The 27665-nt window shown below is 33.5% G+C and overlaps 7 protein-coding genes across 8 annotated transcripts in view; 5 read left to right on the forward strand and 2 right to left on the reverse strand.

Annotated features, from left to right (window-relative positions):
• Positions 1 to 224: 224 nt before the first annotated feature.
• Positions 225 to 2966, reverse strand: LOC104814549 (26S proteasome regulatory subunit 4 homolog A). The gene is made up of 6 exons (XM_010542654.2): positions 2407 to 2966; positions 1736 to 1981; positions 1146 to 1315; positions 851 to 1067; positions 620 to 760; positions 225 to 484 (listed from the first exon to the last, which is right to left on the reverse strand). The coding sequence occupies exons 1-6, from the start codon at positions 2878 to 2880 to the stop codon at positions 401 to 403; spliced, it is 1332 nt and encodes a 443-aa protein (XP_010540956.1). The 5' UTR covers positions 2881 to 2966; the 3' UTR covers positions 225 to 400.
• A 455-nt stretch (positions 2967 to 3421) lies between these two features.
• On the reverse strand, positions 3422 to 4110 carry LOC104814551 (glycine-rich protein 23). The gene has a single exon (XM_010542655.2). The coding sequence runs from the start codon at positions 4022 to 4024 to the stop codon at positions 3641 to 3643; it is 384 nt and encodes a 127-aa protein (XP_010540957.1). The 5' UTR covers positions 4025 to 4110; the 3' UTR covers positions 3422 to 3640.
• Positions 4111 to 9399: 5289 nt separating this feature from the next.
• On the forward strand, positions 9400 to 11873 carry LOC104814553 (probable polygalacturonase At3g15720). Of its 2 annotated transcripts, none has more exons than XM_010542656.1 (10): positions 9400 to 9437; positions 9543 to 9659; positions 9853 to 9984; positions 10105 to 10248; positions 10442 to 10474; positions 10622 to 10829; positions 10923 to 11004; positions 11095 to 11203; positions 11296 to 11409; positions 11585 to 11873. In XM_010542656.1, exons 1-10 carry the CDS (start codon positions 9432 to 9434, stop codon positions 11804 to 11806), a joined length of 1167 nt encoding a protein of 388 aa, XP_010540958.1. In that variant the 5' UTR covers positions 9400 to 9431; the 3' UTR covers positions 11807 to 11873. The 2 variants fall into 2 exon arrangements, with proteins under 2 accessions (XP_010540958.1, XP_010540960.1); XM_010542658.1 differs by having other exon boundaries at positions 10159 to 10248.
• Positions 11874 to 15584: 3711 nt separating this feature from the next.
• Positions 15585 to 18099, forward strand: LOC104814554 (probable polygalacturonase At3g15720). The gene is made up of 10 exons (XM_010542659.1): positions 15585 to 15638; positions 15748 to 15858; positions 16062 to 16193; positions 16289 to 16432; positions 16550 to 16582; positions 16746 to 16953; positions 17063 to 17144; positions 17235 to 17343; positions 17474 to 17587; positions 17765 to 18099. The coding sequence occupies exons 1-10, from the start codon at positions 15633 to 15635 to the stop codon at positions 17984 to 17986; spliced, it is 1161 nt and encodes a 386-aa protein (XP_010540961.1). The 5' UTR covers positions 15585 to 15632; the 3' UTR covers positions 17987 to 18099.
• A 1815-nt stretch (positions 18100 to 19914) lies between these two features.
• Positions 19915 to 20276, forward strand: LOC109116700 (putative defensin-like protein 31). The gene is made up of 2 exons (XM_019202591.1): positions 19915 to 19978; positions 20097 to 20276. The coding sequence occupies exons 1-2, from the start codon at positions 19915 to 19917 to the stop codon at positions 20261 to 20263; spliced, it is 231 nt and encodes a 76-aa protein (XP_019058136.1). The 3' UTR covers positions 20264 to 20276.
• Positions 20277 to 21031: 755 nt separating this feature from the next.
• On the forward strand, positions 21032 to 23532 carry LOC104814555 (protein CONTINUOUS VASCULAR RING 1). The gene is made up of 7 exons (XM_010542660.1): positions 21032 to 21407; positions 21924 to 21976; positions 22154 to 22263; positions 22381 to 22548; positions 22647 to 22744; positions 22881 to 23007; positions 23221 to 23532. Exons 1-7 carry the CDS (start codon positions 21249 to 21251, stop codon positions 23307 to 23309), a joined length of 804 nt encoding a protein of 267 aa, XP_010540962.1. The 5' UTR covers positions 21032 to 21248; the 3' UTR covers positions 23310 to 23532.
• A 388-nt stretch (positions 23533 to 23920) lies between these two features.
• Positions 23921 to 27665, forward strand: part of LOC104814713 (peroxisomal fatty acid beta-oxidation multifunctional protein AIM1) — a 5527-nt gene continuing 1782 nt past the window's right edge. The window contains 13 exon segments of the mRNA XM_019202626.1: positions 23921 to 24129; positions 24233 to 24304; positions 24593 to 24655; positions 24736 to 24792; positions 24922 to 24989; positions 25082 to 25163; positions 25293 to 25348; positions 25482 to 25770; positions 25970 to 26103; positions 26296 to 26470; positions 26874 to 26995; positions 27167 to 27330; positions 27511 to 27663. Of these exon segments, the coding sequence (XP_019058171.1) occupies positions 24036 to 24129; positions 24233 to 24304; positions 24593 to 24655; positions 24736 to 24792; positions 24922 to 24989; positions 25082 to 25163; positions 25293 to 25348; positions 25482 to 25770; positions 25970 to 26103; positions 26296 to 26470; positions 26874 to 26995; positions 27167 to 27330; positions 27511 to 27663 (1529 nt within the window). The 5' untranslated portion in view covers positions 23921 to 24035.

Genomic DNA, 27665 nt, shown 5'->3' on the forward strand with positions numbered 1-27665 from the left:
AAAGAAGGAAATGAAAACGGTAGGCTGTTCTCTTAAAAAACGACTCGCAGTGCTTGCTCCCCCCTGAGCACATCGGTAATTGTTTAAGATTTTTCCTTTTTTGGTGATGAGAGTAGTAACACACGTTGCATTTCATTTAGACATGTTAAGATTGCCTAAGCCGTGTTAGGCATCTCATAGGCGCTTTTGTGTTTCCCCCAAAACTCAAAGTGCCTCCGTACGAATGAAACAGAAACCCAACATCTTAAGATTAAGCAGAGAAAAAGGGGAAAGAAGAAAGTGAAAAATCCTTGTCGAGTGGAGCATAAATAGATAGATAGATAGATAGATAGAGAGAGAGAGAGAGAGAGAGAGAGAGAGAGAGAGAGAGAGGGACTGAGGGAGGTTGATTGGTGAGGAATTACATGTAAAGGCCTTCGGGAACACCTTCCTTCTTCTTGAACATAACCTTCTCCTTCGCCTTCTTGAAGTCCCCATGCGTCACCTGTCCCCCCCCCATTACACAACCCCACACACCCCATCAACATTCTTTCTTTCTTTCCTTTTTGGAAAAACACTATCAATTCATAGTTATGTGTTATTTGGTCCGGATTTGACCCGGATATAGTTACGAGTTTACCTTCATGCGGCGCTCTCTGAGGGCGAGCAGACCAGCCTCGGTGCATATGGCCTTTATGTCTGCTCCTGAGAATTCGTCCTTTGTCATCACAAACTCTTCCAGGTTCACATCCTCCGCAAGTGTCATCTTCGATGTGTGTATCTATTATATATGTCCACACATGGCATAACACAAACCCAATAAGATAACCCATCTTTTGAATCTTCTTCCATTATAATCCGAGTTTTGTACCTGGAAGATACGCCTTCTCGTTTTGATATCTGGAAGAGGAAACTCGATCTTCCTGTCAATACGGCCAGGCCGGAGCAATGCCGGGTCCAGACTCTCTATCCTGTTCGTTGCAAGTATGACCTTTACATCTCCTCTCGAATCAAACCCATCAAGCTGGTTCAGCAGCTCCAACATCGTCCTCTGGATTTCACGTTCACCACCCGAGTGAGCATCGTACCTGTTTCATTCAACCAAAGGTTCAGTCTTGTCCAGTTTGTTTCCAACAGGACACTAGTTTGGGCATTTAGACAAATACCGTTTTGTACCAACGGCATCGATCTCATCTATGAAGACAATCGAAGGCGAAAGGTCATCAGCTACCCTGAAAAGCTCCCTCACAAGCTTCGGTCCATCTCCCAAGTATTTCTGAATCAGCTCACTGCCCACCACACGTAAGAATGTTGCTGATGTAGAATTTGCCACTGCCTGAATCAATTTAAAAAAAATGAAAAGTTCAGACCTGCTCTTTTTTCCAATCGTGTTGTCAAAGCTACAAAGGTTCCATGCGTAGGACAAACCAAAAACAGAAACATTGGATTTTGGTGAATCAAGATGATTCAAAGCTCCTCAATTCAATCAAGAACATCTTGACTGTTTATGATATAATCTCACTCGAAAGAACCACTGGTCTAACTATTTATCATCACAAACAAATGTAACCTCATTTGGATGTTTTCACCTCAGAAAGGAACTTCCTTATCGTCAGAAAAATTCAAATGCAAGACAGGTTAAAGATCCGATTGCACAAGAAATACTCAAGAATGTAAAGGAACCATAACTAGGTCAAGACTGAATCCATCAGCATCTAAATCCCAATCAGATAAAAATAAAAGGTTAAAGGCAAACCTTTGCAAGCAATGTCTTTCCAGTGCCTGGTTCACCATACAAGATCACACCCTTGGGCGGTTTAATACCGATATCTTCATACAGCTCGGGGTGAGTTAGTGGGAGTTCAACAGCTTCCTTGATCTCCTGAATCTGAGCTTCTAGACCTCCAATGTCTGCATATGACTCTAAAGGAGCCTTCTCAACTTTCATCACTGACACCATCGGATCCACTTCATCTTGAAGAATTCCAACAACAGAGAGCACCTAACAGAAAACAAACAGGAAACACCATAATAACCAGACAGTACACAGAACAACTGTCTCGTCAAAGAACATCTTAACTGGGGCAAAAAGAATACATGAAACAGGGAGAATATCGCCAGCATGTTACTCCACTCCACACGAGAAAACTAGAGAAATTGAAACAGATTGTGGAGTACGGGCACCCCCATTGCCAAATAAGGCACACACTATACCAACAGCCAACTGATTATCTCAATTAAGAAATCAAAACAGAACAATGCCATTTGCTTCATCCAAAATTACTAGTAGATAAACATGAAGATAAACCCTAACACACTGACTTGAAAAACCTAAATCGCAACAAGAGTCCAGCACGCAAAAACCACGCTACCGAAGCAAAAGAAATGGGCTTGATTTAGCCACCGAAGAAACCCTAATTGACGTACCTTATTGTGCATCAGAATTGCACAACCAGGCTCGAGCTGATCCTTGTCAACAAACGACAAAATCCCGACGTAGTACTCCGGACCAACCGACGAAGAAACGATTGCGTGATTTTCATCGATCAACTCCTCCAGATTTCCGACACTCATCGGCGTCCCACGGAGATCGTCGACCTTAGATCTATCCTCCTCGGCCTTCTCCTCCTGTGGCTTCAACCGCTCCTGGTTCGCGACGAACTCCTCCTCCATCAACAGATAGTCCTTGATCCGCTCGAGCTTCAGCAACCGGAGCTTACATTTCGCCGATGGAGTGACCGTCGGCAACCTCGCCGCCGCCTCCGGTCCCTTCTGCTTCCGCTGCTTCCTCCCAACTCGCGCCGGCGGGGCAGCCGGCTCGAACTTCTTCTCCTTCTTATCTCCGCCATCTGGTTTCCGATCTCCTTGCCGATTCAAACCGCTCGACGGTCCCTGACCCATGGCTTCTCTCTCTGGTTCGTTTCTTCCTGTCTTTTGAGTACTTTCGTAACCTGTTCTTTTTCGGGGTTCCTCTTGTAAGATTTTTGGCTTTGAGAGGAAGAAACGTAATATTCTATTTTATTTATGTAAATATAAAAAATTTTCGATAGTGAGAAGGCTTGCGTTGGGCTTATGGGCCTAAAGCCCATTAATATGTTGACCAGATATTTCCTTGAAATGAGGCCTGACCAAGCTTATAATATTTGTTGGGCATCAGTTTTTCTTTTTCTAATATATGAAATAATACTTTACACTATACATACTTGGATATGAAAATCACATGGAAATAGGTCTGATTCAATGTGCATATGAATTCGATTCAAATTTACAGATAAGATCTTTTTAATATTAATATATATATATATATATATATAATAAGGTTTTTTACCTAATCCACCTGTTTTTATTAATTAGTTGTCCACAAAAAGCGATACAGAGATACATTAATATCACGAATAATGTTCTTTTTGGTCATATACGGATTGCTTGGCTCAGAAGCGAATTAATATCACGGATTGATATTACTTTATATTAATTAGTTGTCCACAAAAAGCGATACAAAGATACATTAATATGCAAATGCAAATACAAACCGACACACAAATACGTAACATTAATTAATTATGAGAAAAAAAGAACTTAAAGCAACCAATACAGAACTGAACACACTGAAACATAACACGTAAATACGTAGTAGAAAACTAAACATGACGTCATTCTCTCAAGGATGCGGAAGAACGCCGCCGCAATCGCTGCCGCTACCGCCGCCGATTCCACCCAAACCGCCAACGCCGCCTAGTCCACCGAGACCGCCACCACCGAGACCGCCAATGCCGGAACCACCGCCTAAGCCGCCGAGACCACCGACGTCGCCGATGGGCACAACCCCTCCGATGCCTCCTAGTCCGCCGCCGATACCTCCACCTCCGATGGGCAAAACACCGCCGACGCCGCCGACTCCTGCTCCGGCTACGCCTCCGACGCCTCCGAACGCGACGAAGTTCTTCTGGTCATCGAAACCAGCGGCCTTGGGCGTCGGTCTCGCCGCCGCCGCGGCTTGAACCACGGCAAGAGCCACTAGGAACGTCGCGAACCACCTTGCCATCTCTCGAGGCGTTTGAGTGTGTATATACGTGTGTGTGAGTGTGTGTATACGTGTATGTAAAGTGCAATATTGTATATAATGGGATGTCGGATCTTGATGTGGTTTATATAGGCGAAGCTCTAGGGTTTCTTGGAGGGACAGCTGTTGAATCCGGGAGATGAAATGGAATTGAATGTTTTGGACCATCTCATCAGTTAAAGATTTGTATTTAAAATTGGAACGAATTTACATGTGATGTAGCGAGCCCTCCACCTGTCCAATATTCATGCTTCATAATATTATAAAATATATTGCATAGTAAATCGCAGTACGTCGATATTTGAATACGAATATATATGGAGATTTATGGTCCGATTTATGCCGTTATTAGGGACCAATTAAGACAAATATCCGAATTCGATATGATTCAGACGTACGTAAGGGTCGGTTTATGTCGATTTCATGGGTTGGTTAGGAGAAATGTTTGGTAGATATTTTTTGATGAAAATAACGTTCACGAGTCATGGTTTCCCTTGGGTCAATGATCACAACGTCGGCAGTGGACTAATCAACGACTATATTCGCGTTGCTTTAACAAATTACACCTGATTAATGCCATTAATTATATCATATGAGGCAAAAAATTAATGTAAATTATGTTTTAAGAAACTTGCCCGAAAAAAAAAAGAACTTGTCCTTGAAAGATTTAACTCAAGGATTGGGTGTAAACATTAATGATAACCAAAGCGGTGCGCATGTATAGAGATATATACGTGTTATGTGTATATGAACATACCTATAGGTGCATTAAGTAGGACCATGCAGACCATGTGGCTTCGGGAAGACAATAAGTACGCAATATTCTTACAGCTATGAACGAGAGAGAGAATTCACGGAAAGATCTGAGAGACTGTCATTTATGGTTGTTCGTTGGGGCTTTGGGTCTCTCTTTAATATGCCTCTGTCGAATACGCTGCATGTAATTATCTTTTCTCTCTCTCTATATATATATAGATATAATGTATTGGTGAATTGGATTAAATTGTTATTCTGACCCACAAAAAAAACAATAGATTATAATGTTAAAACACGATATAGATACATATTTTGGATGCTCGGATATCCTTAATCAAGATCCACACTAATATCGGGATCGTGAGCTAATCATATGATTTGGATTATACGTTATCTCTCCAAATTTGAGTTATAAATGTTTTGTACCTCATTTTATCGGTTAAACTATTCAAATTTGTATAGTTATAGATACATTCTTTACATCCATTGGGGCAAAAATTTCTAACTATAGATAATACACAAGTAACAGTACGTAGTAATCGTCCGCTACACTGATCCTTGATCACACTGCTAATGTTTTGGGTTCTACGTTCGAAGTCCTACTTGAAAACCTAAATGGGATCTCTAGGGTAATTAACAATGGAAATGATAACCATTAAATTAAAATATTATTATAATTTCATTAATGTAATCATTATATAAACATTTGAAATTCCATTACAGGACTGACCAACGCCGACAAAAGAGCTGAGCTACACATAAGCATTGAACTGTCATCTAACGTTCAAAGTAATATTAAAAGCCTTGTCTGTTTTTCATTGACTCAACATTGCTTCTTTTTTCCCCATTTGGTTTGGAGTTTCTTTAACTGCGCTTGTTACTATACATTTTCGATGAATTTATATTCTATTAATATATTCAAACCCACACACACACATATATATATATATATATATATATTTAAAAAATGACATTAGATTTCTTTGTTTTGAAATGTTTGTCATGATCTCTCTCTGCCCATATTTTCTTGTGAAACTACACTTTGCATGGTAATCAGAATATCTAAGAATTCAACTACATACACATATTTATAATATTAAAAATCAGAATCAACAAAAATTTTAAATAATAAATAATTTTGAGAGTGGTTTTGGAGAATTATCAGGAAAAAAAAAGTGTGTGAAATTTGTTTTTTTGATAAAATGTGTGAAATTTGTTATTCTAGAAGATATCCTGGAATATTTAGGTATTTGGTCTAGATTCATCAATAAATAAATGGAGATATGTTTTGAAAGTGATACATAAAGTTTAGATAAACAAGAATCTATCAATTTAAGAAGATTAATTCAACCTCTTGGGAACCATCCTGCTATATAATTCCATACTTTATCAATCCACATCAAAGGAAAAAAAAAGACATAAAACAAAAATGGCTTCTACAAAGAGCTTCTTCTTCGCGTGCTTGGCTATTCTTCTCCTAACCTTATGTATGTAAAAAAAAAAAAAAAAAAACTTGTTTTTCAATCATTAAATTTGAAAAAAAAATGATGTAATTTTACATCTTAAAACAAAAAATAAAATTGGTAAATAATACAAGTTGTTGCTTTTGATTTATGAAAATATACATTCTAAAGCAAAAACAAGTTAATAATATCCAATTTACTATTTATATAAAAATTAGATATACTAACAACAAAGTCTAAATATATATAGTTTTTTTTTTTGGTTGTCGGAATGAATGTTTCAGCAGCGGCGGCGAGAGGTCGAGATGGTCCCGTGAGCGGGCGGATTCCGATTGGTCGATGCGAAGAGTTTCCTGACTGCAACAAGAAATGTGTGGAATCCCAATATCCTTTGGGCGGAGAATGCATGAAAGTTTCTTCTGATTACGATATTCAGCTCATGTGCGTTTGCAACATCTCCAAAATTATAATCTAATAATCTTCCAAATTAGCATTTATATATATATATATATATTATGGATAACTTTGGAAGCAAATATTAAACCTTTATATTTAAAAAGATTATGATTTTTTTTGTCTACGTTTAAGTTTGCATATACAAATAAAAACAAATCGAACTAAATAATATATACAAGCAAACTAGAATAGAAACCAATTGCGTATATCCGTTCACAAATCAAAATAACAGAATTCGAATCAAAATGTGGAAGAATAACATAAAATATTTGTTTAAAAATGAACATTTGATCTAATGAGATTCTGGATAGAAAATGGACCAAATAAAAAATGTCAAAACCGAATATGCATATTTTTTAAAAGCTAAATAGGTAAATACAAAAAACTAATCTGAAAAATAATATCTAATTTTATTTTTTGGGTAATCGGATATCATGGACTAAGACTCATGACTAGTTCAGAAACTGGGAGCTAGCCATGTGATTTAGATTATAGGCTTTCCCAAACTTGAGATTTGAACTCGAGACTAGACAGACTTTTCACGCCTCTATTTCACCGATTGAACTATCCAGATTTGGGTACATCTATTATTTGAACCTTATCAAGATTATCGGTTTGGATCTCGTGATATTATAAATGGAAATGGTCAAGATCTCTCGACATTATAAGTAGAAAATAATGCAATGAAAATGAATGCAAGAACAAAACCAAAATTTAAGATAATGCCTCTAAAATGATGTAAAGTACAAAACCACTACCGGAATAAATAATCTCTATATTTTTTTTTTCAAACAAAGCTGAAGAGAAGATAATATTATCTCTCATATTTCAATCTTTTGAACATATATTTTTTTTTATCTCCGATTATCTCTTTATAAACAACATTGGATTTGTTTTAAATTAAATTTAAACAAATGATTTTTATAATCCAAACGTATATAACTATTTCCAATTATCTCATCTTTGAATAACATATAAATTTAAATATAAATGAATAATATATCTTTTTTACTATTTAATATCCGTCTGTTTCAATATGCTTATGGTTATTTTTACTTTTATATAGTTTAGAGTTTAAAATAAATAAATTTAAGTATAAAATTTTATTTTAGTAAGTTGTAAAGTTTGAGATTTTTTCTGCATTTGTCTTAAAAATTAAACTTGATGATTATTATTAATATGAATTCTATTTTATTAAAAAGATCTTAATATAAAAGTGTAATTAATTACAAATAGATTTCTTTGTTATCAGGATTTGACTCAATTTTTGTAGCGATTCGAGACCGATACAAAACGTTAAAACTGTCTTCACTCACCAACACAAGACCTTTTAGCGTGTTTATCTTGACTCGCACACATATTGAGATATTTTCCAATAAATCACTCACTATTAGATTGCTCCAGAACTATCACACTTAACTTTAAAGTTTTCTCGAGATAGTCAGTCAAAAAGGTAGGTACATCTTATTGGTATGAGTAACTCAATTAATTCTTTTAAATTATCTTAAACCAAATAGTCTCATACCTATAGAATCCCCGTACTTCTCGTTTCAATGCGTTCGATTCATTCCTTTAACCATCCGATCTAGTGGTACTCGAGGAGCCACCAAGACAATCACTCCCAACCTTCATCATATACCGAGATATCACATGTCCACCAACTTACACCTAGTTCGTCCTCGAACCACACCGTATTAGGAGAGTACTGATTTTGACACCATTTATAACGACCCGAAACTACTACGAAACGTTGAAACTGCCCCGCATATCAACACGAGACCTTTGAACGTGTTTTATCTTTACTCGCATGCATACCGAGATATTTTCCAATAGGTCACTCATCATTAGATTGCTCCAAAACCAACACAGTTAACTTTAGAGTTTTTTTTGTATAGTCAACTGAAAAAGTATGTGCGCCTTGTTGGTATGATTAACTCAATTAATTCTTCTAAGTTATTTTAGACCATATAGTCTCATACTTATACATCCCTCAAATCTTTCTCATTCCGATATATTCGATTTATTCATGTATTTCTTCGGCGAACCGCCACGACAATCAATCCCAACCCTAATCATAGTTCGAGATTCACAAATTTAAACAGGATTATCAATGTTTGATTTTTTATTATTATTACTTAGTATACCTTGGAATTAGTGAATGATAACACTAATGAATGATAACATTAATTATTAAATTTATCCCATAATATTTTCTAATTTTATTGAAAATTTTCTTTTTAGACATGATCAATTTCTTCTTTTGATAGTTTCAACTATAGTCTTATAAAGAAAAATATATATGAATCAATATCATTCTAAGATAAGGAGAAAAAAAATAAGTGAAATGTATTTATTTGTAACCCTCAAAATTTTAATGCATGGATGTGTAAAATTCTCCTTCAATTTTACAAATAATGAATACTATATTAATTAAACTAGATATGTCATTCATGGATCCAAACTAAAATAATTCATTCATAGTATAAATATCAGATTCGCAATATAACTAAATATACAAAGTAAATTAAATAATGGAAAATAATATATAGATTCATAAAGAATATGATCCACAAACATAAACCACTCTAGCATTGTTAATTATGAATGTCAATAATTGTATAACTATGTATTTTTATATATATAGCCCTAAGTTATTCACATAAAACAAACAAAAATAAAATACAATTTTCTTCTACTTGCTTGAGCATTACAAAATGGCGGTGAGGATGGTTTATGTTTTTCGTAATAAATTTTTTTTTGTTTGGCAAAATTACAAAAGTTTTATGTTCTATACTCTTATTAAATTAATTAATTTATTTGTTCAGGAATTATTACTTAGTTTTCTAATAATCTGTGCTGGATTAATGGAGTTTGGAAATAGTGTTGGCGTTGACGTGACCAGTTTTGGTGCCGTTGGAGACGGTAAAACAGATGATTCGAAGGTAAATTTTATACATATATATTAAACAAAACTGATAAGTGAATTATTTCTTCTTTTGAATGAAGATTTCAAATTAATCATTCCATTAGAAAATAATTCATATTTTATTTTTTATTACATGTTAAAATAAACGGATAAATAGAAATATATATATTTTCTTAAATTTTTGAAATATTTTATATACGTATCTTAAGGCATTCCTAAAAGCATGGGAGGAAATATGTGGAGCAAGTGGCATTCAAACTTTACAAATTCCCAATGGCAAAAATTTTCTACTCCAACCTCTTGTCTTCAAGGGTCCTTGTAAATCCACCATTTATGTTGAGGTATCTATATATATACACACATATATATCTCTATTTATGTTTATATATATATATATATATATATATATATATATATGAATAATAATTATTTTATTGTTATTATTATTTGTGTGAGTATAGTTATTTGGGAATCTTGTTGGACCTGAATCAAGTGGATGGTTAGGGGATCAAAAGGATACATGGATCAAATTCCACGGAGTGGATAACCTTGTCTTTGAAGGATCTGGACAAATCGACGGTCGTGGTGAGCCCTGGTGGAATGCTGTATGTACCACTCTCCACACACGATTATTCTCTCCCTCACAGCGTTGTTATTTTTTTAAAATTTTAAATATGAATTGATACAAGAATTTGAACTGTTCGACGACTTTCTCTTAATTAATTAGGGTATGAACATTTATTTATTTAATCCATTGTTTAATTACTCATTCAGAAAATTCTTTTCGAAATGTTACAGGCAAAACCCAAAGACGATACAAACAGACCAACAGTAAGTCCATATATATATATATGAAAATCTCTAATCACTCTACATATGCAACCTTTTCCGATTTAGCATATACGATATTAATTTGGACCGGTTTACGAATATATATTCACCATTTTTTAATCACATATATATATATATATATTGCAGTCATTGGCTTTCCAAAGTTGCAATAATCTTCAGGCGAGAGGATTCACTTCAATCAACAGTCCGAGAAATCACATTAGTATTAGCAACTGCATCAAAGCAACGGTACAGAAAGTGAATATGATCGCACCCGACGAAAGTCCAAACACAGATGGAGTGGATATCGCTGGATCGAACGAAATCCATATACTCGATTCGCATATAGGAACAGGTAATTTAATTTAAAAACCTTAATTAATTCATTATCATATTATATATATATATATATGGTTCCTTAATTAATTGGATTGATAATTTCATACAGGTGATGATTGCGTTGCAATAAACGGAGGTTGTACCGACATTGTCATTAAAAATGTCGAATGCGGCCCCGGTCATGGACTTAGGTTTGTCGGATTGTATAAGAAAACTTATATAAACGATATTTACCATATTACATATTTTTTAAAATTTCAACATGGCGATATACGTGACAGTATCGGGAGTCTAGGTCGCAATGGAAAGAGGGAGACGGTCGAACGAGTTCGAGTTCAGAGTTGTACCTTCACAAGAACTGATAATGGAGCAAGAATCAAGACATGGCCTGTAATATATTATAAAATGGACACACTTTTGTACATTTACACGTTCTATATATGCATGCATGTTAATACATTTGTTCATATATATATGTGCAGGGAGGATCAGGTTATGTCAAGGATGTAGTATATGAGGACATCACATTGATGGAAACTAAAAACCCGATTGTAATCGATCAGTACTACGGCTGTGGCTCTAATTGCCAGGAAGGAGTAAGTTAAAATTTCTTATACAACTCTCTATATCTATTCCGTCGTGATATAGATGAAGACATTTCTATAGAGTTATAAAGTTAGGAAACCCTAATACATATTTTAAATAAATAAATAAATAAATACTCTAATATATATAGGAAATGTTTTGATACGTACGTGTGCATGCATGCAGAACTCCGCAGTAGAGATAAGCGACGTGAAGTTCATAGGTTTTCGCGGGACTTCGGCGAAGGAAGAGGCGATAAAATTGGAATGCAGCGGCGTTAAAGGATGCGACGGCATCGTCTTCGATCAAGTGAACATTCAATCGGCAGCCCAAGGAAAAGAGACCCGAGCCACCTGCAAAAATGCTCGAGTCATGTGTCAAAACACAACTCCATTCGTGAAATGTTAACCTAATCATTAATACATGTGCTAGAAAAAATATATATAATTAAGGAAATTAATTTCCTTTGCTATACAAAATTATATCCTATGTTCTTTTTGGAAGATCAATAAAACTCAAAATAATCTTTTCAAATGAGTTCCTTTGTTATTATACTTTCCTAGAATTAGTAAACTACAAAAAAAATTAGAATATTTATAAAATAAATCAAATTATTAATTATATCTCCTATATAATATTTGTCGAGTAAAACTTTTCTTTTCAAATGCTATGTTTGGGCTCTACAAAAATAAAGCATTTTTTGGCCAACACAAAAATCTCGTCGTTAAAGACTTTTTCATTGTAAAAGAAACATGCACTTAACTGTTGGTGTAATTCCGCATAATCGATTAATTTTTATGGATTATTTGGACATATATGCGTATGTAGTTTATGCATTAATTTGAAAGATACTTTTCCAATGAAAACTGGTGAAATTATTTCAAAATTTTCTTAATGTTTATTCTTATGAAATACAAAACCAACTGTGTATGTGTATGTATGGTTATATATATGTATATTATAATATGTATAGCTATGTGTGTATATATATATATGTATGTTTCTATGTGTACAATGCATGTGTGTCTATGTATATATGTGTATATATATATTTTTTTTTAATGTGACAGTTCATTTAGCATGTCATATCAACATTTCAATGTGCCATGTGAGCAGTATTTTCTGTTAAACGACCCAAAAGTTTTGTATAAAAGGAGATGATAAATTATCAATTTTTTACAAATTTTTTTTTGTCATATTCATGAGTATTTTTAGATATTTTATATTGAATTTTAATAAATTTTATTTTTGAAGGTCATAAACATTTTAAAACAAATTCTATGTTTTTTTGGATTATTCTTTTTAAAAAATATCAAAATTTGGATTTTTTCCCTATATTTTAGTTCACAAGTTTAAATATAAATAAATCGAATCAAATCAAAATAAGATTGCATGCCATTTTATAAATTAAAATAATAGATTTAAAACCAAAATATCTGAAAAAATTGGGAAATAAAATGAAAAATATTTTTAAGAAATGAATATCTTATTAAATGATATATGAATATGAAGATTTTCTAAAATATATTATAAAATCCAAATATATCATGTTTTAGATCTTTATTTTGAATGGTCTTTACTGAAAATATTAATTATGTGATCAAGCACACATGGAATCAAATCAAATTTAATAAGAAATAAAAACATATGGAACCTTGGTCATTTTTTTTGGTTAAAGGTGATTTGTATTAAAATAAAAAAACGTTTTACATCCAGTCAAGACTTTCTACAAAAATAACAGAAACCCATGAGTATCATGGAACCTTGGTCCTTGATTATATAAATCGACAGAGTACAATGTAGTTTCTTGTATTATAAAATTTAATCGTCAAGCAAACACACAAACAAAACGAGATGACTTCTTTCTCCAAATGCGTCTTCCTTGCCATCATCGATATTCTCTTTTTTCCATTTTTTTCCTTTCAAATATTACTAGTGAAATTATTATAAAATTTAAAATTATATTAATCTGTCTGCTCATTTTCAAGATTTGTTAGCAAAGTGTTGATCATTCACATATTTTGATTATTAAGTTACTGTCTAAATGATACCTAAAATAAATCTCTGAATAAATCAAATTTATCAAAAATTAAAACTCCAAAAAATAAATTAAGAAAAAATAGTGTGTGGAATTTTCTAGATATATAGAAATTAAGATTCAATATATCCAAACGTAAATTTATCAAGAAATAAATTTATATTTATACCGAATTTAAATCATTCCGAAAATTTTGAAACTTAGAAAAAATCAATCTATTACATATATACTAAAAAAAAGAATTCAATTGGCTTCTACCAAGTATCAAATTTATATTTATACTCTCCTCACTTCAACTAAGTAAAAAAAAACTTTTCATTTTTTTATTTTCATGCATCCACTTTGTATATTAGATAACTATAAATATTCTTTGTCATGTATTTTTTATGAATTAAATGTCTTTTTTTTATAATTAGAAAATATTAGGCTTTCGGTTTCACATAATCCTGTAATCAATATTTAGTCATACAATTAATTAGGCCATTCTTTATTATATGAACCCAGGATCTTTGTCACCAATTAATAGGTGAATTAAATATTAATTTTGTTTACAAAAGATATTTTTGTATATTCTATATATCAATATAAACAAATACCAAACGAATCCTGATATTGTTATTGTATATCTAATGACAGATTGTGTTAATCAAGTGAAAAAACTGGCAATTCACAAAATATATAGAATAGAAACCGATTGCGTATTTCCATTCACAAATCAAAATAATAGAATTCGAATCAAAATATGGAAGAATAACATAAAATATTTGTTTTAAAATGAATATTTGATCTAATGAGATTCTAAATTCGAAGGTGACATAGAATAGAAAATGAACTAAATGGAAATTAAATGCCAAAATCATATATATTTTTTTAAAGCTAAATAGGTGAATACAATGTACTAATCTAAAAAAAATAATATCTATTATTGGAACCTCATCAAGATTACTCAATAAATAGAATGGTTTGGATCTCGTGATATTATAAATAGAAAAGGTTTACATCTCTCGACATTATAAATAGAAAATAGTGCAATGAAAATGAATGCAAGAACAAAACCAAAATTAAAGATAATGCCTCTAAAATTATATAAGAATCAAACCACTACCAAAATAGATAATCTCTACATTTTCTTCAAACAAAACTGAAGAGAAAATAATGTTATCTCTCATTTCAATCATTTGAAATAATATTATCTTTTGTTAACCCCAAACGTATATAACTATCTCCGATTATCTTTTTATAAACGACATTGTATTCATTTTAAATAAAATTTAAACAAGTAATTTTTATAACCCAATGTATATAACAATTTCCAATTATCTCGACTTTGAATAGCAAATAAATTTAAAATATAAATGAATAATATATCATTTTTATTATCTAAAATCCGTTTGTTTCACATTTTTAACTAATAAATTTAAGTATAAGATTTTATTTTAGTAAGTTGTAAAGTTTGAGATTTTTTCTGCATTTGTCCTAAAAATTAAATTATTATTATTATTATGATTCTATTCTATTTTATTAAAAATATCTTAATATAAAAGTATATTTAATTACAAATAGATTCTTTTGTTATTAGGGTTTGACTATATTTTAAACAGGGTTATCGATGTTTGATTTTCTTTATTATACTTTCATTATACATTGGAATTGGTGCGTGATAAAACTAATTATTAATTTTATCCCATACTATTTTTTGAATTTTATTGAAAATTTTCTTTTGAAAAACTATCGATTTCTTCTTTTCATAGTTTCAACTATCGTCTTATAAAAAAATATATAAATAAATATAATTCTAAAATAAGGAAAAAAAAGAAAATCAATGAAATGTATTTATTTATAACACTCAAAATTTTAATACATGGATGTGTAAAATTCTCCTTCAATTTTACAAATAATGAGTACTATATTAATTAAACTAGATATATCATTCATGGATCCAAACAAAAACAATTCATTCATAGTATAATATCAGATTCCCAATATAACTAAATATACAAAGTAGATTAAATAATGGAAAATAATATATAGGTTCATTAAAAATAAGATCCACAAACATAAACCACTCTTACATTGTTAATTATGAATGTCAATAATTGTAAAACTATGTACTTGTATATATATAGCCCAAAGTTATTCACATAAAACAAACAAAAATAAAATATAATTTTCTTCTCTTTGCTTGAGCATTGCAAAATGGCGGTGAGGATGATTTATGTTTTTTTTGTAATACATTTTTTTGTTTGACAAAATTACTAAAGTTTTTTGTTCTATACTCTTATTAATTAAATTAATTTAATTATTTGTTCAGAAATTATTACTTAGTTTTCTAATAATCTATGCCGGACTAATGGAGTTGGGAAATAGTGTTGATGTGACCAGTTTTGGTGCCAAAGGAGATGGTAAAACAGATGATTCAAAGGTAAATTCTATACATATGTTAAACAAATCTGATCTGATTAGTGAATTATTTCATTTTTGAATGGAGATTTCAAATTAATCATTCCATTCGAAAAATAATTCATATTGTATTTTTTTTATTATTATTAATATAGATTTTGTAAATGTATCTTTTTTTATATATATATAAAAGTCACAAAATAAGTTGTGGTGGTATGATGCAAGGCGTTCCTAAAAGCATGGGAAGAGGTGTGTGCAGCAAGTGACCGTCAAACTTTACGAATTCCAAAGGGCAAAACTTTTCTACTCCAGCCTCTTGTCTTCAAGGGTCCTTGTAAATCTCCCATTCATGTTGAGGTATCTATATATATATAGCATATGTACACACATGTTTGTATATCTATATGAATAATAATTATTTTATTATTGTTATTATTATTTGTTGAGTATAGTTGCTCGGAAATCTTGTTGGACCGGAGCGAAGTGGATGGTTAGGGGATCAGAAGGATAAATGGATCAAATTCCATGGAGTGGATAACCTTGTCTTTGAAGGATCTGGACAAATCGACGGTCGGGGTGAGCCCTGGTGGAAAGCTGTACGTACCACTCTCCACACACGATTATTCCCTCCCTTGTTGTTTTTAAAAATATAAATATGAATTGATACAAACATTTTAAATTACTCATTGAAATTTCTTTTCCAAATGTTGCAGGCAAAACCCAAAGACGATACAAACAGACCAACGGTAAGTGGATATATATACATATATATATGGAATTAACCTCTAATCACTCTACGTATGCAACCTCTTCCGGATTGGTTTATTTTATATTAATTTGGACCGGTTTACAACTATATATATTCACCATCTTTTATCACACACACACATATATATATACACGTTGCAGTCATTGGCTTTCCAAAGTTGCAAAAATCTTCAGGCGAGAGGATTCAGTTCAATAAACAGTCCAAAAAATCACATTAGTATTAGTGATTGCGTCCAAGCGACGGTATCCAACGTGAATCTGACCGCACCAGAAGATAGCCCAAACACGGATGGAATTGATATCTCTGGATCGAACCAAATCGATATACTCGATTCGCATATGGGAACAGGCAATTTAATTTAAAAGCCTTAATTAATTCATTATCATATTATATATACATATATATATATATATATATATATGGTTCCTTGATTAATCGGATTGATAATTTCATGCAGGTGATGATTGCGTTGCAATAAACGGAGGTTGTACCGGCATTGTCATTAGAAATATCCAGTGCGGTCCCGGTCATGGACTTAGGTTTGTCAGATTGTATAAGAAAACTTATATAAACGATATTTACCATATTACATATTTTTTAAAATTTCAACATGACGATATATGTGACAGTGTCGGGAGTCTAGGTCGCAATGGACAGAGGGAGACGGTCGAACGAGTTCGAGTTCAGAATTGTACCTTCACAAGAACTGATAATGGAGCAAGAATCAAGACATGGCCTGTAATATTATAAAATGGACATATTTTTGTACATTTACACGTTCTATATATGCATGCATGTTATAATACATATGCTTCTATATATATATATATGCATATACATATAACAAAGGTCAGTAAAATATGTGCAGGGAGGATCAGGTTATGTCAAGGATGTAATATATGAGAACATCAAATTGATGGAAACTAAAAACCCGATTGTAATCGATCAGTACTACGGCTGTGGCTCTAATTGCCAGGAAGGAGTAAGTTAAAATTTCTTATACAACTCTCTATATCTATTCCGTCGTGACATAGATGAAGACATTTCTATAGAGTTATAAAGTTAGGAAACCCTAATACATATTTTAAATAAATAAATAAATACTCTAATATATATATAGGAAATGTTTTGATACGTACGTACATGTGCATGCATGCAGAACTCCGCAGTAGAGATAAGCGACGTGAAGTTCATAGGTTTTCGCGGGACTTCGGCGAAGGAAGAGGCGATAAAATTGGAATGCAGCGGCGTTAAAGGATGCAACGGCGTCGTCTTGGAGCAAGTGAACATTCAATCGGCAGTCAATGGAGAAGAGACCCGAGCGACCTGCAAAAATGCTAGAGTCGTTTGCCGTAACACAACTCCATTCGTGAAATGTTAACCTAATCATTAATACATGTGCTAGAAAAAAAAATATATAATCAAGGAAATTAATTTCCTTTGCTATACAAAATTATATCCTATGTTCTCTTTGCAAGATCAATAAAACTCAAAATAATTTCTTCAAATGAGTTCCTTTGTTATTATACTTTCCTAGAATTAGTAAACTACAAAAAAAAATAAATAGAATATTTATAAAATAAATCAAATTATTAGTTATATCTCATATATAATATTTGTGGAGTAACACTTTTCTTTTCAAATGCTATGTTTGGGCGCTACAAAAATAAAGCCTTTGCCAACACAAAAATCTCGTCGTTAAAGACTTTTTCATTGTAAAAGAAACATGCACTTAACTGTTGGTGTAATTCCGCATAATCGATTAATTTACATATATGTGTATATAGTTGATGCATTAATTTGGAAGATACTTTTCCAATGAAAAATGGTGAAATTATTTCAATATTTTCTTAATGTATATTCTTATGAAATATAAAACCAACTGCGTATGTGTATGTATGTTTATATATATGTATATATATATATGTATAGCTATATGTGTATATATATGTATGTTTCTATGTGTAAAATGCATGTGTGTCTATGCATATACGTCTATATTTTTTATTTTTTTTAATGTGACAGTTCAGTTAGCATGTCATATCAACAATTCAATCACCAAGTAAAAAGACAAACAAAACGAGATGGCTTCTTCCTCCAAATGCTTCTTCTTTGTGTTCTTTTGTTTGTTCATTCTCTTGAATTTAGGTAAATATTTCTAAAATGATATTCTTAAATATTTTTTTATGCCTCCTTGTATCATCAAATTACAAAATTAAATAATAAAAATAATAACAACAATGTGTTGATGTAACAAGGTCGTTCGAGGGCGGAAGTGGCTCCGGGAGAATCATTGGTGCCGGTGGGTTCATGTGCACAAATTAAAGATTGCAATAAGCAATGCATAAAATCTCAATTTCCGATGGGAGGATTTTGCATGAAACTCGGCACTAAATCCACTGATTTCATCTGCCTTTGCAAAATTGATTCACCCGTGATCTGATTTCTATTTGCCATCATCAATATTCTCCTTTCAATTTCTTTTCCCCCTTTCAAATATTAATAATAAAATTATTATATTAATCTCTCTTATCCATTTTCAAGATGTGTTAGCAAAGTGTGTTGATCATTCACATATTTTGAGTAAAATAAATCTCTAAAGGAAAAATCAAAAAAAAAATATTGAACTTTCAAATTTTGACAAAAAAACACTGAATTTTTTATTTTATCAAATAAATATCAAACTTTTTAAGTTTGTCAAAATAAACACTTAACTCTTCTATGATTGTCAAAATAAACAAAATGACTGACGTGAAACAATGAGATGCAAACACGTCAGATTATTTTACTTAGTTCTTTTTTACAATCGAAAAAAATTCGTGTCTTTTTTTGGATCACTAGAAAGGTTTAGTGTTTTTTTGATATTCGCAGAAAAATTCATGTATTTTTTGGATTACTTAAAAAGTTTAGTGTTTTTTATATTTGTTTAAAAAAATTTAATGTTTATTTGACAAAAAATAAAGTTCGGTGTTTTTTTGTCAAAATTGAAAAGTTTAGTGTTTTTTTTTAATTTTTCCAACTCTAAATAAGTTAAATATTGGTCCAAAATCCCTCTCTTTTTTCAATGTGGAATAATTCTTAATATTGTCCCCTTTAGACAGCGACATTCATGCCCGTTAGATCTTTGTTTTGAATAGTCTTTACTGAAAATATTAATTCCATGATCAAGCACATATGGAATCAAATCAAAATTAATAAGAAATCAAAACATATGGAATCATTGGTCTTTAATTATACAAACAGATGAAATACGGTGTAGTTGCTCATATTATAAAATTTAATCACCAAAAAATACACAAACAAAACGAGATGGCTTCTTCTTTCAAATGTTTCTTCCTTATGTTCTTTTGTTTGTTCGCTCTTTTGAATTCGGGTAAATATTTCTAAATCAATATTTATAAATATTTTTTTTTGTCCTCTTGTATTATCAAATTACAAAATTGCATAATAATAATAATAATAATAATAATATTGTGTTGGTATAACAAGGTTGCTCGAGGGCGAAAGTAGCTCTAGGAGAATTATTGGTGTCGTGGGTCCATGTGCACAAATTAAAGATTGCAACAAGAGATGCATAGAATCTCAATTTACCATGAGAGGACTTTGCATGAAACTCAGTCTTGAATCTACTAAGCTCACATGCCTGTGCAAAGCTTGATTCACTTGTGATCTGATTTCTACTTGTTATCATCAATATTCTCCTTTCGTTTTTTTTCTCTCTCTTTCAAATATTACTAATGAAATTATTATAAAATTTTAAATTATATCAACTTGTCTTACCCATTTTCAAGATTTGTTAGCAAAGTGTTGATCGTTCACATATTTTGAGTATAAATTTCTATCTAAATAGTATATAAACTAAATCTCTGAATAGATTGAATTATCAAAAATCAAAACCTAAAAATAAATTAAGAAAAAACGGTGTGTGAAATTTTTTAGATATATAGAAATTAATATTCAAATATCTATTACATATATACTAAAAAAATGGACATCAAATGGTTTCTATAGTATCAAATTTATATTTACTCTCTTCACTTCAACTAAGTAAAAAAAAAAAAACTTTTTATTTTTTTATATTGAATGCATACATACTTATATTATCCACTTTGTATATTGGATAACTACAAATATTGTTTTTTTTGGGTAAACATAACTATAAATATTGTTTGTCACGTCTAAATACATGTACTCTTTTATAAATTAAATATTAATTTCGTTTACAGAAAATATTTCTGTATATTCTATATATCAATATAGACAAATACCGAACGAACCCTGATATTATTATTGTATATCTAATGATAAGAGTGTATATAAATCAAGCGAAAATGTAACTGGCAATTTACCAAAATATATAATACACGTATGTTTGAAATCAAAGAGGGAATTTCGATAATAATAATAATATCCATAATCCTAACTTCGAGAAAAAAAAACAATCACTTCACTTTCAAGGTTCAGCCTTTAGCCGGACTCAACTTAGGCAGTGGCGCACACAATACGAGTACAGTTGTGCCGGTAAAAGGCTCTGCATTTGGGATTTCTCGCTCCGCCGTCGAAATCCGACGGCTCATTGCTTGTTGCTGTTGTTGTTCTTCGAGTGGATTCGTTTTCGCCCGATTTCTCGGAAGGGCTCGAAGATGGGCGATGAGAAGACGGCAATCGTGATGGCGAATCGAGAGAGAGATCGGGAGCTTCTAATACCGGTGTCCGATTCCGGCGAAAAAGACGACGGCGCATCCCAGAAGCCGTCTTCTTCTTCCTCTTCATCCTCTTCATCGCATCAAGCCGGTCACGAGGTCTGGATTTCTCCTTCTCTTGATCCGTGGGGCCTTCCCCTACTTTCGGTTACAGTTTTGGTTTTTGTGGGATGGCGATTCCATGGGTAGTTCGCTTCAGAGCTCGATTGAGTTTAGCACTGAATCGATTTTAGATTCGGAGAATTGCGTAGTTTAGATCGTAGCATGGTGTGAGAAGATCTGAGAGATCTAAAGCTAATTCGTTGAAACTATTTAGAAATGTTGGACTTTTGGCCCTAGATTTGAACTATGATAGACATTTTCTTAGGCAAGTTGAATGGATGAGACCGCACCAGTGGATAAGATGGATCTGTTGTTGTTGATAGTATCATTCCAAATGCACTGGACGAAGATCTCAGCGGCTCATGAATTCTCGTGATTGTTATATAGATTTATCCAAATGGGTATATTTCTGATCAACCAGGGAATAGATTTTCCAATTGATCAGATGTTACATTTCAAAGTGTTTGACTCTGTTTTGTTATTTTCACCTATCTTGCTTCATTTTGTGCGTAGACTGTGTGCAAGTTCATTAGGGGCTGGGCATCAAAGAAGTTCATGACTGGCTGGTATGCATTTTTCTTTCTTGCATCTCTTTGCCAGAGATAAGTTTTCCAGTTTATTTCCAATATCGGTGTTTGTGAAGTTTGTCACATACCTTTGTTTTTTGTTCATTCTTTTTGCTAATGTTTCTAATTCCGAAAATTGGTGTTGGTTGACTATTAACTCGGTGATTTGCTTTGCAGCGTTATCCTACTTCCCATGGCGATAACTTTCTACATAACTTGGTGGTTTATTCACTTTGTTGATGGCTTTTTCTCTCCAATATTTGCACAACTTGGAATTGACATTTTCGGTTAGTGTTCCTGTATACATGTTATTGTATCAATAACTTTATATCTGGTTGTCATGAGATTACTTTAAAGGAGATATGAAGCTACGGGTTTATTAATTGGTCTGATTGGCTTGGTAGGTTTCGGTTTCATGACTTCCATTACATTCATCTTCTTGGTCGGGGTATTCATGTCTTCGTGGCTGGGAGCATCAGTTCTGAACCTGGGAGAGTGGTTCATCAAGCGGATGCCATTTGTTCGTCACATCTACAATGCCTCCAAGCAAATCAGTGCTGCCATATCACCTGGTTCTCGCTTAGGATCATTTCCATCTCGATATTGTAGCTGTAGTCGGTCTGATTTCCAGTTATGACAATTCATATCCATTTTTCCCTTAATTTTTCAGATCAAAACACTCAGGCCTTCAAGGAAGTCGCGATCATCAGACATCCCCGTATTGGAGAATATGCATTCGGGTTCATCACATCGACCGTTGTTCTCCAGGCAAGTAAAAGATACTACTTGGTTATTGGATTTACCATCTCACATTTACTGGGCCATCGTTTTAAAGCCAAGCTATTAACTTGCCGTTTCATTTTAGCCCGAGTTTTGAGCAGCTGGTGATATTGTAACTCTGCAGAATTACTCGGGGGAAGAGGAACTTTGCTGTGTATATGTGCCCACAAACCATCTCTACATTGGGGATATATTCCTGGTCAACACAAAGGATGTCATCAGACCAAATCTCTCTGTCCGAGAGGGAATAGGTAAGAACTGGCCGTTTTGAATTCAGACATGGTGAGAGATTGCTGAGAACAAGAGAATACTCTCAAATCAACATGTTTTCTCCAAGGGTCTTAGCGGTTGGTTGCAGCGTTTAGCGGTTGGGCAAAACCACGCAAACGCCAAATCGCTGGTTGTCACCAAAACGCTCTTAAAGTTCTATGAAACCCTTTTAAAATGCTTTCGTTTTGATGCAGAGATCATTGTATCGGGTGGAATGTCGATGCCGCAGATATTAACGACAGTGGATAAACACATGACGGCAGAGAGAACCCGAAGCTTATAGATTCGGCCGAGCCGAGAGAGACGGGGAGAGTTCAGAGCTCCGGACAAAGTCTCTTGAGATGAGAGTGTCTGAGTGTGTGAGAATGGTACATTGTAACATTCAGTTTGTATCTTAGCTTTTTGTATAATGTAGCTCCTTCTTGCCTGTGTGCTTTAGATATTTGATTGTTTCACCTGAAAACAAATTTTTTTTTTAATCTTTTAAATTCTCCTGATTTTCCCAATTCGTTAAATTTTCAGAAGCCTGATTTCTCTTATTGCATTGCTTAGACATTGTCAGAGCTTGGTAGTGCCAGTGGTGTTTTTGTTTCATTCTAATTCTATAAAATTCGAATGAATATAATTATTTTTAAAACTAAAAAATTCATACCCGAAATTAAATATAAAATAATCGGAATTGTGTTTTAGATCACGAGTGTTGTTATTATTATAGTATGATGTAAAAAATACATAAATTCTTCAAAAAAAAAACTACACATTGTTAAGCTTTTTTTGGCTTTTTCGTTTGTGGGATATTTTTAGCTTTATAAGTAATAAATTCGGGGGATTGGACCGTTTACATAACGGGGACGGTGAGAGGGATGGGCAATTCGGTCTTCGGTATTGCCGAATTTCTCTGATTGGTTCGGTCTCTTTCTTTATCCGCTTTCGGCGTTGTCTCCTATATATACACACCTTGTCAGTTCTGTATTTTCCCGAGAAAATCTCTTGGAAAATCGGTGAAGCTATGGCGGAGACGCGAGTGACGATCGAAGTTGGACATGACGGAGTTGCAGTCATCACCATCTCCAACCCTCCCGTTAACTCCCTCGCCCATCCCAGTACGTTCCATCCTTCTCCTCTCTCTCGTTGTTTCTCTAATCGGATCGCGAATTTCCTCGGAATGGTTTGATATTTTTTTTTTTATGGTGGTTGGATTCTCAGTTATTTCTGGGTTGAAGGAGAAGTTTCGCGAGGCGATTCAGAGGAGTGATGTGAAGGCGATTGTGTTGACCGGTAAAAATTGGTTTTTTGCTCCTCGTTTAGGGTTCGAATGTCTTATTGTTTCCGGAGGGATTTTACATGTCGGTATCGAGTTCGGTTCTTTTGTTTTTTAAATTAATTGATTGATTTTGGTGTTCTTTGATCAAGCAAAGTGACTATAGAATCACTCCAAATCATGTCTCATGTCTCTGCGATTCGTTGATTTTGCTGATTGCTTTTACGAAGATGTAGTCGCAATTTGCGTTGATCTATGTTCCTTACTATTGTTATGTTTCGTGAACAATTGATTAATCACTCCAGGGAAAGGCGGCAGATTTTCTGGCGGTTTCGACATCAATGTCTTCCAGAAGATTCACAAATCTGGTATATCTTTTTTAACCGATGATCATACGGAAGGTTCCTTGACTACAGGCTGGTTCATATATGTGTTCATTTCTTGGCAGGAAACATATCGCTTTTGCCTGAAGTATCTGTTGATCTGGTTTGCAACCTTATTGAAGGTTTAGTGCTTAATTTTTAGCTCTCTTCTTGCTAATGTCTCTTGGAGTTCGATATTTTTTTCTCCACAAGAGAAAAAAATTACTAACCAATGCACTGAAGAGATCGGTGCTGTTTTCTGATTGTGGCAGATTCGAAGAAACCTGTCGTTGCTGCCGTAGAAGGGTTAGCTTTGGGTGGTGGCTTAGAGTTGGCAATGGTTGGATTTTCTCCTTTGTGGCACTTGCTCTCTTCTAAGTACTCTTATGTTTTATACCGGTTGTAATCGTTCTGCCCCTTGAAATTCTTCAGGGATGTCATGCTCGGGTTGCTGCCCCAAGAGCTCAGCTAGGGTTACCAGAACTAACCCTCGGAGTTATTCCAGGTTTTGGAGGTAGGACAGTTTATAAAAGAAATTTCCCTCTTTTTGTTTAGTATGCAAGATGGCTTTTGGACGGTGGTTTGTTGAGTAAACATCTTTTAGACACGTGGGATAACTTATCGATTTATCATGTTTATTAAGGGACCCAGCGCCTTCCAAGATTGGTAGGACTTGCAAAAGCAATAGAAATGATATTGGTAAGCGTAAATTTTGAATTTACTTAACAGTTAGATTATGTAATCCATTTATGGGTGGGTTCTATCGTCAGACTACCGAGCATGCCAAATCTGATTCTTGTGATTTGTATTTCTATACTACTTACTGTTGCAGCAATCGAAGCCAATATTATCTGAGGAGGGGCAGAAGCTAGGTCTCATCGATGCTGTTGTGTCTCCCAGAGATTTGTTGAATGTTTCCCGGAAATGGGCTTTAGACATTGCGGATAGACGCAAACCATGGTTACGCTCTCTTCATAGGACTGACAAGATTGGCTCCTTATCAGAGGCCCGTACAGTACTGAAAAATGCAAGACAACAGGCCAAGAAGACAGCACCAAATATGCCTCAGCACCATGCTTGTCTTGATGTGATTGAAGAAGGGATTGTCCATGGAGGATACTGTTATTTGCTTTGGTTTTCAGCTTTTACATCTAGGCTTACCATACTGGCATCTTTTCAAATATCATGACGATTCTCTATTTTTAGCCTGTGTTGTTCAATTGATGCTTTTAGGACTCTGCTCTCGTTGAACTAGGATGGGGAACATGCTTTACTTTGCGAAAAATCAAACCCTCGGTTTCACAGATTATTGTGTGTGAGCTTTCCAATCGAGGATAAGTACCTCAACTACATGATTTGTTTTGCAGGAAGCAGAAGTTTTCAATGCATTAGTACTGTCAGACACTGCAAAAGCTCTTGTTCATGTTTTTTTTGCACAACGTTCAACAACAAAGGTGAGACTATCATGTTTGGCACGCCGGATTGATCTGCTTTATCATATGATGTTCGTTTTTCCGTTAACATGTCCAGTTTGGAACTCACATCTATGCAATTAAGTACAAGAAGATACACTGCATTGGTTGTCTTTGTACATCTAGTTTTGACAATACACTCTACCTTCGGTTCTTTCCAAATAATTTTGGCAGGTGCCTAATGTAACTGATGTTGGACTGAAACCGAGGCCTATGAAAAAAGTTGCAGTTATTGGTGGAGGCCTGATGGGTTCTGGCATAACTACTGCTCTTCTTCTAAGCAACATAATTGTTGTACTCAAAGAAGTCAATTCAGAATACCTTCTGAAGGGGATAAAATCAGTTGAAGGTTGTTATCTGATCCAAAACACTTGCAATTTCTTTGTAGTCGCTCTCTGAAATAATTATTAGTTGAATTGGTACCTAGTAGTAGTTGAGATACTAAGACGTTGAATCGATTCATATCATTAGTTTGTAGATGATAATAATAGAAAATGGACTACCATAATAAGGAGGCCATCTAACCCTAAGAGTTATTTCTCTAGTGCCTTATGGTGCATTCGAATAATGTGAATCTGTAGATTTAATATATCATATTCTAATGTACAGTTAAAAAGAAGTAAAGTTTATACTGGCATAACCATATTTCTCGGCCTCATTGTTATATTGCACCAAAGTAATAAAAACCAATCCAAGCCTTCCTATTTCTCAAACCATGAGGAGTGTACTTATACTGGTCTTTCATGTGACAGCAAATGTTAAAGGCTTGGTATCTAGGGGAAAGCTGACGCAAGATAAAGCAGACAAAGCCCTTTCTTTACTCAAAGGAGTTCTTGATTACACAGAATTCAAAGATGTGGACATGGTTATAGAGGTGTGCTTATATTTCAATGATGTGCTCCAAAATTCCTGCAGTGTGGATTCCTCGATATTTTATATTTTTATACACAAGAAGAGATGGGTACAGTTCAGGTCTGGGAAATGAGCTAGTAGATATCTCTTGCTTGACTGCTTCTAAATGTTTACCTCTTATACCATTTTCCAGGCAGTAATTGAAAACGTTACACTGAAACAAAATATATTCAGAGAGATCGAGAAGGCATGTCCCCCTCACTGCATTTTGGCAACCAATACATCTACTATTGACCTCGACGTAATTGGAGAGAAAATCAGCTCAAAAGACCGCATAATCGGAGCACATTTCTTCAGGTCTGCTCTGTGATTTCAGTGTCTTGAAGATTTCTTTTATATATACAATTTCTGTTGGAATGTTCAAAACTTCATTAACGATTTGTTATGTAAAGGATTCTATTATTGTCATTGTTCTACTAACCACTCTGGACCTTTACTTATATTTTTCCTGACACTTGACATGTTACTCATTGACAGTCCAGCTCATGTGATGCCCCTTTTAGAAATTGTCCGTTCAGAGAATACTTCAGCACAGGTGATTCTGGATCTCATGACACTTGGGAAGACTATAAAGAAAGTTCCTGTTGTGGTTGGAAACTGCATAGGCTTTGCAGTGAACCGGACATTCTTTC

This window comes from Tarenaya hassleriana, unplaced genomic scaffold (genome assembly GCF_000463585.1).
Source record: "Tarenaya hassleriana unplaced genomic scaffold, ASM46358v1 Cleome21, whole genome shotgun sequence".
Classification (NCBI taxonomy): Eukaryota; Viridiplantae; Streptophyta; class Magnoliopsida; order Brassicales; family Cleomaceae; genus Tarenaya; species Tarenaya hassleriana.

Coding starts and splice junctions, on each gene's coding strand:
- LOC104814551 (XM_010542655.2), bottom strand. CDS start 4,024: ATGGCAAGGTGGTTCGCGACGTTCCTAGTGGCTCTTGCCGTGGTTCAA.
- LOC104814555 (XM_010542660.1), top strand. CDS start 21,249: ATGGGCGATGAGAAGACGGCAATCGTGATGGCGAATCGAGAGAGAGAT. Junction 21,408..21,923: donor CGCATCAAGCCGGTCACGAG/GTCTGGATTTCT, acceptor TTTTGTGCGTAG/ACTGTGTGCAAGTTCATTAG. Junction 22,549..22,646: donor CAGTGCTGCCATATCACCTG/GTTCTCGCTTAG, acceptor TTAATTTTTCAG/ATCAAAACACTCAGGCCTTC.
- LOC104814549 (XM_010542654.2), bottom strand. CDS start 2,880: ATGGGTCAGGGACCGTCGAGCGGTTTGAATCGGCAAGGAGATCGGAAA. Junction 1,068..1,145: donor GATGCCGTTGGTACAAAACG/GTATTTGTCTAA, acceptor TGAATGAAACAG/GTACGATGCTCACTCGGGTG. Junction 485..619: donor TCAGAGAGCGCCGCATGAAG/GTAAACTCGTAA, acceptor GGGGGGGGACAG/GTGACGCATGGGGACTTCAA.
- LOC104814553 (XM_010542656.1), top strand. Junction 9,985..10,104: donor AATCCACCATTTATGTTGAG/GTATCTATATAT, acceptor GTGTGAGTATAG/TTATTTGGGAATCTTGTTGG. Junction 11,410..11,584: donor GCTCTAATTGCCAGGAAGGA/GTAAGTTAAAAT, acceptor GCATGCATGCAG/AACTCCGCAGTAGAGATAAG.
- LOC109116700 (XM_019202591.1), top strand. CDS start 19,915: ATGGCTTCTTCTTTCAAATGTTTCTTCCTTATGTTCTTTTGTTTGTTC. Junction 19,979..20,096: donor GTTCGCTCTTTTGAATTCGG/GTAAATATTTCT, acceptor GTATAACAAGGT/TGCTCGAGGGCGAAAGTAGC.
- LOC104814554 (XM_010542659.1), top strand. Junction 16,954..17,062: donor CGATTCGCATATGGGAACAG/GCAATTTAATTT, acceptor AATTTCATGCAG/GTGATGATTGCGTTGCAATA. Junction 17,588..17,764: donor GCTCTAATTGCCAGGAAGGA/GTAAGTTAAAAT, acceptor GCATGCATGCAG/AACTCCGCAGTAGAGATAAG.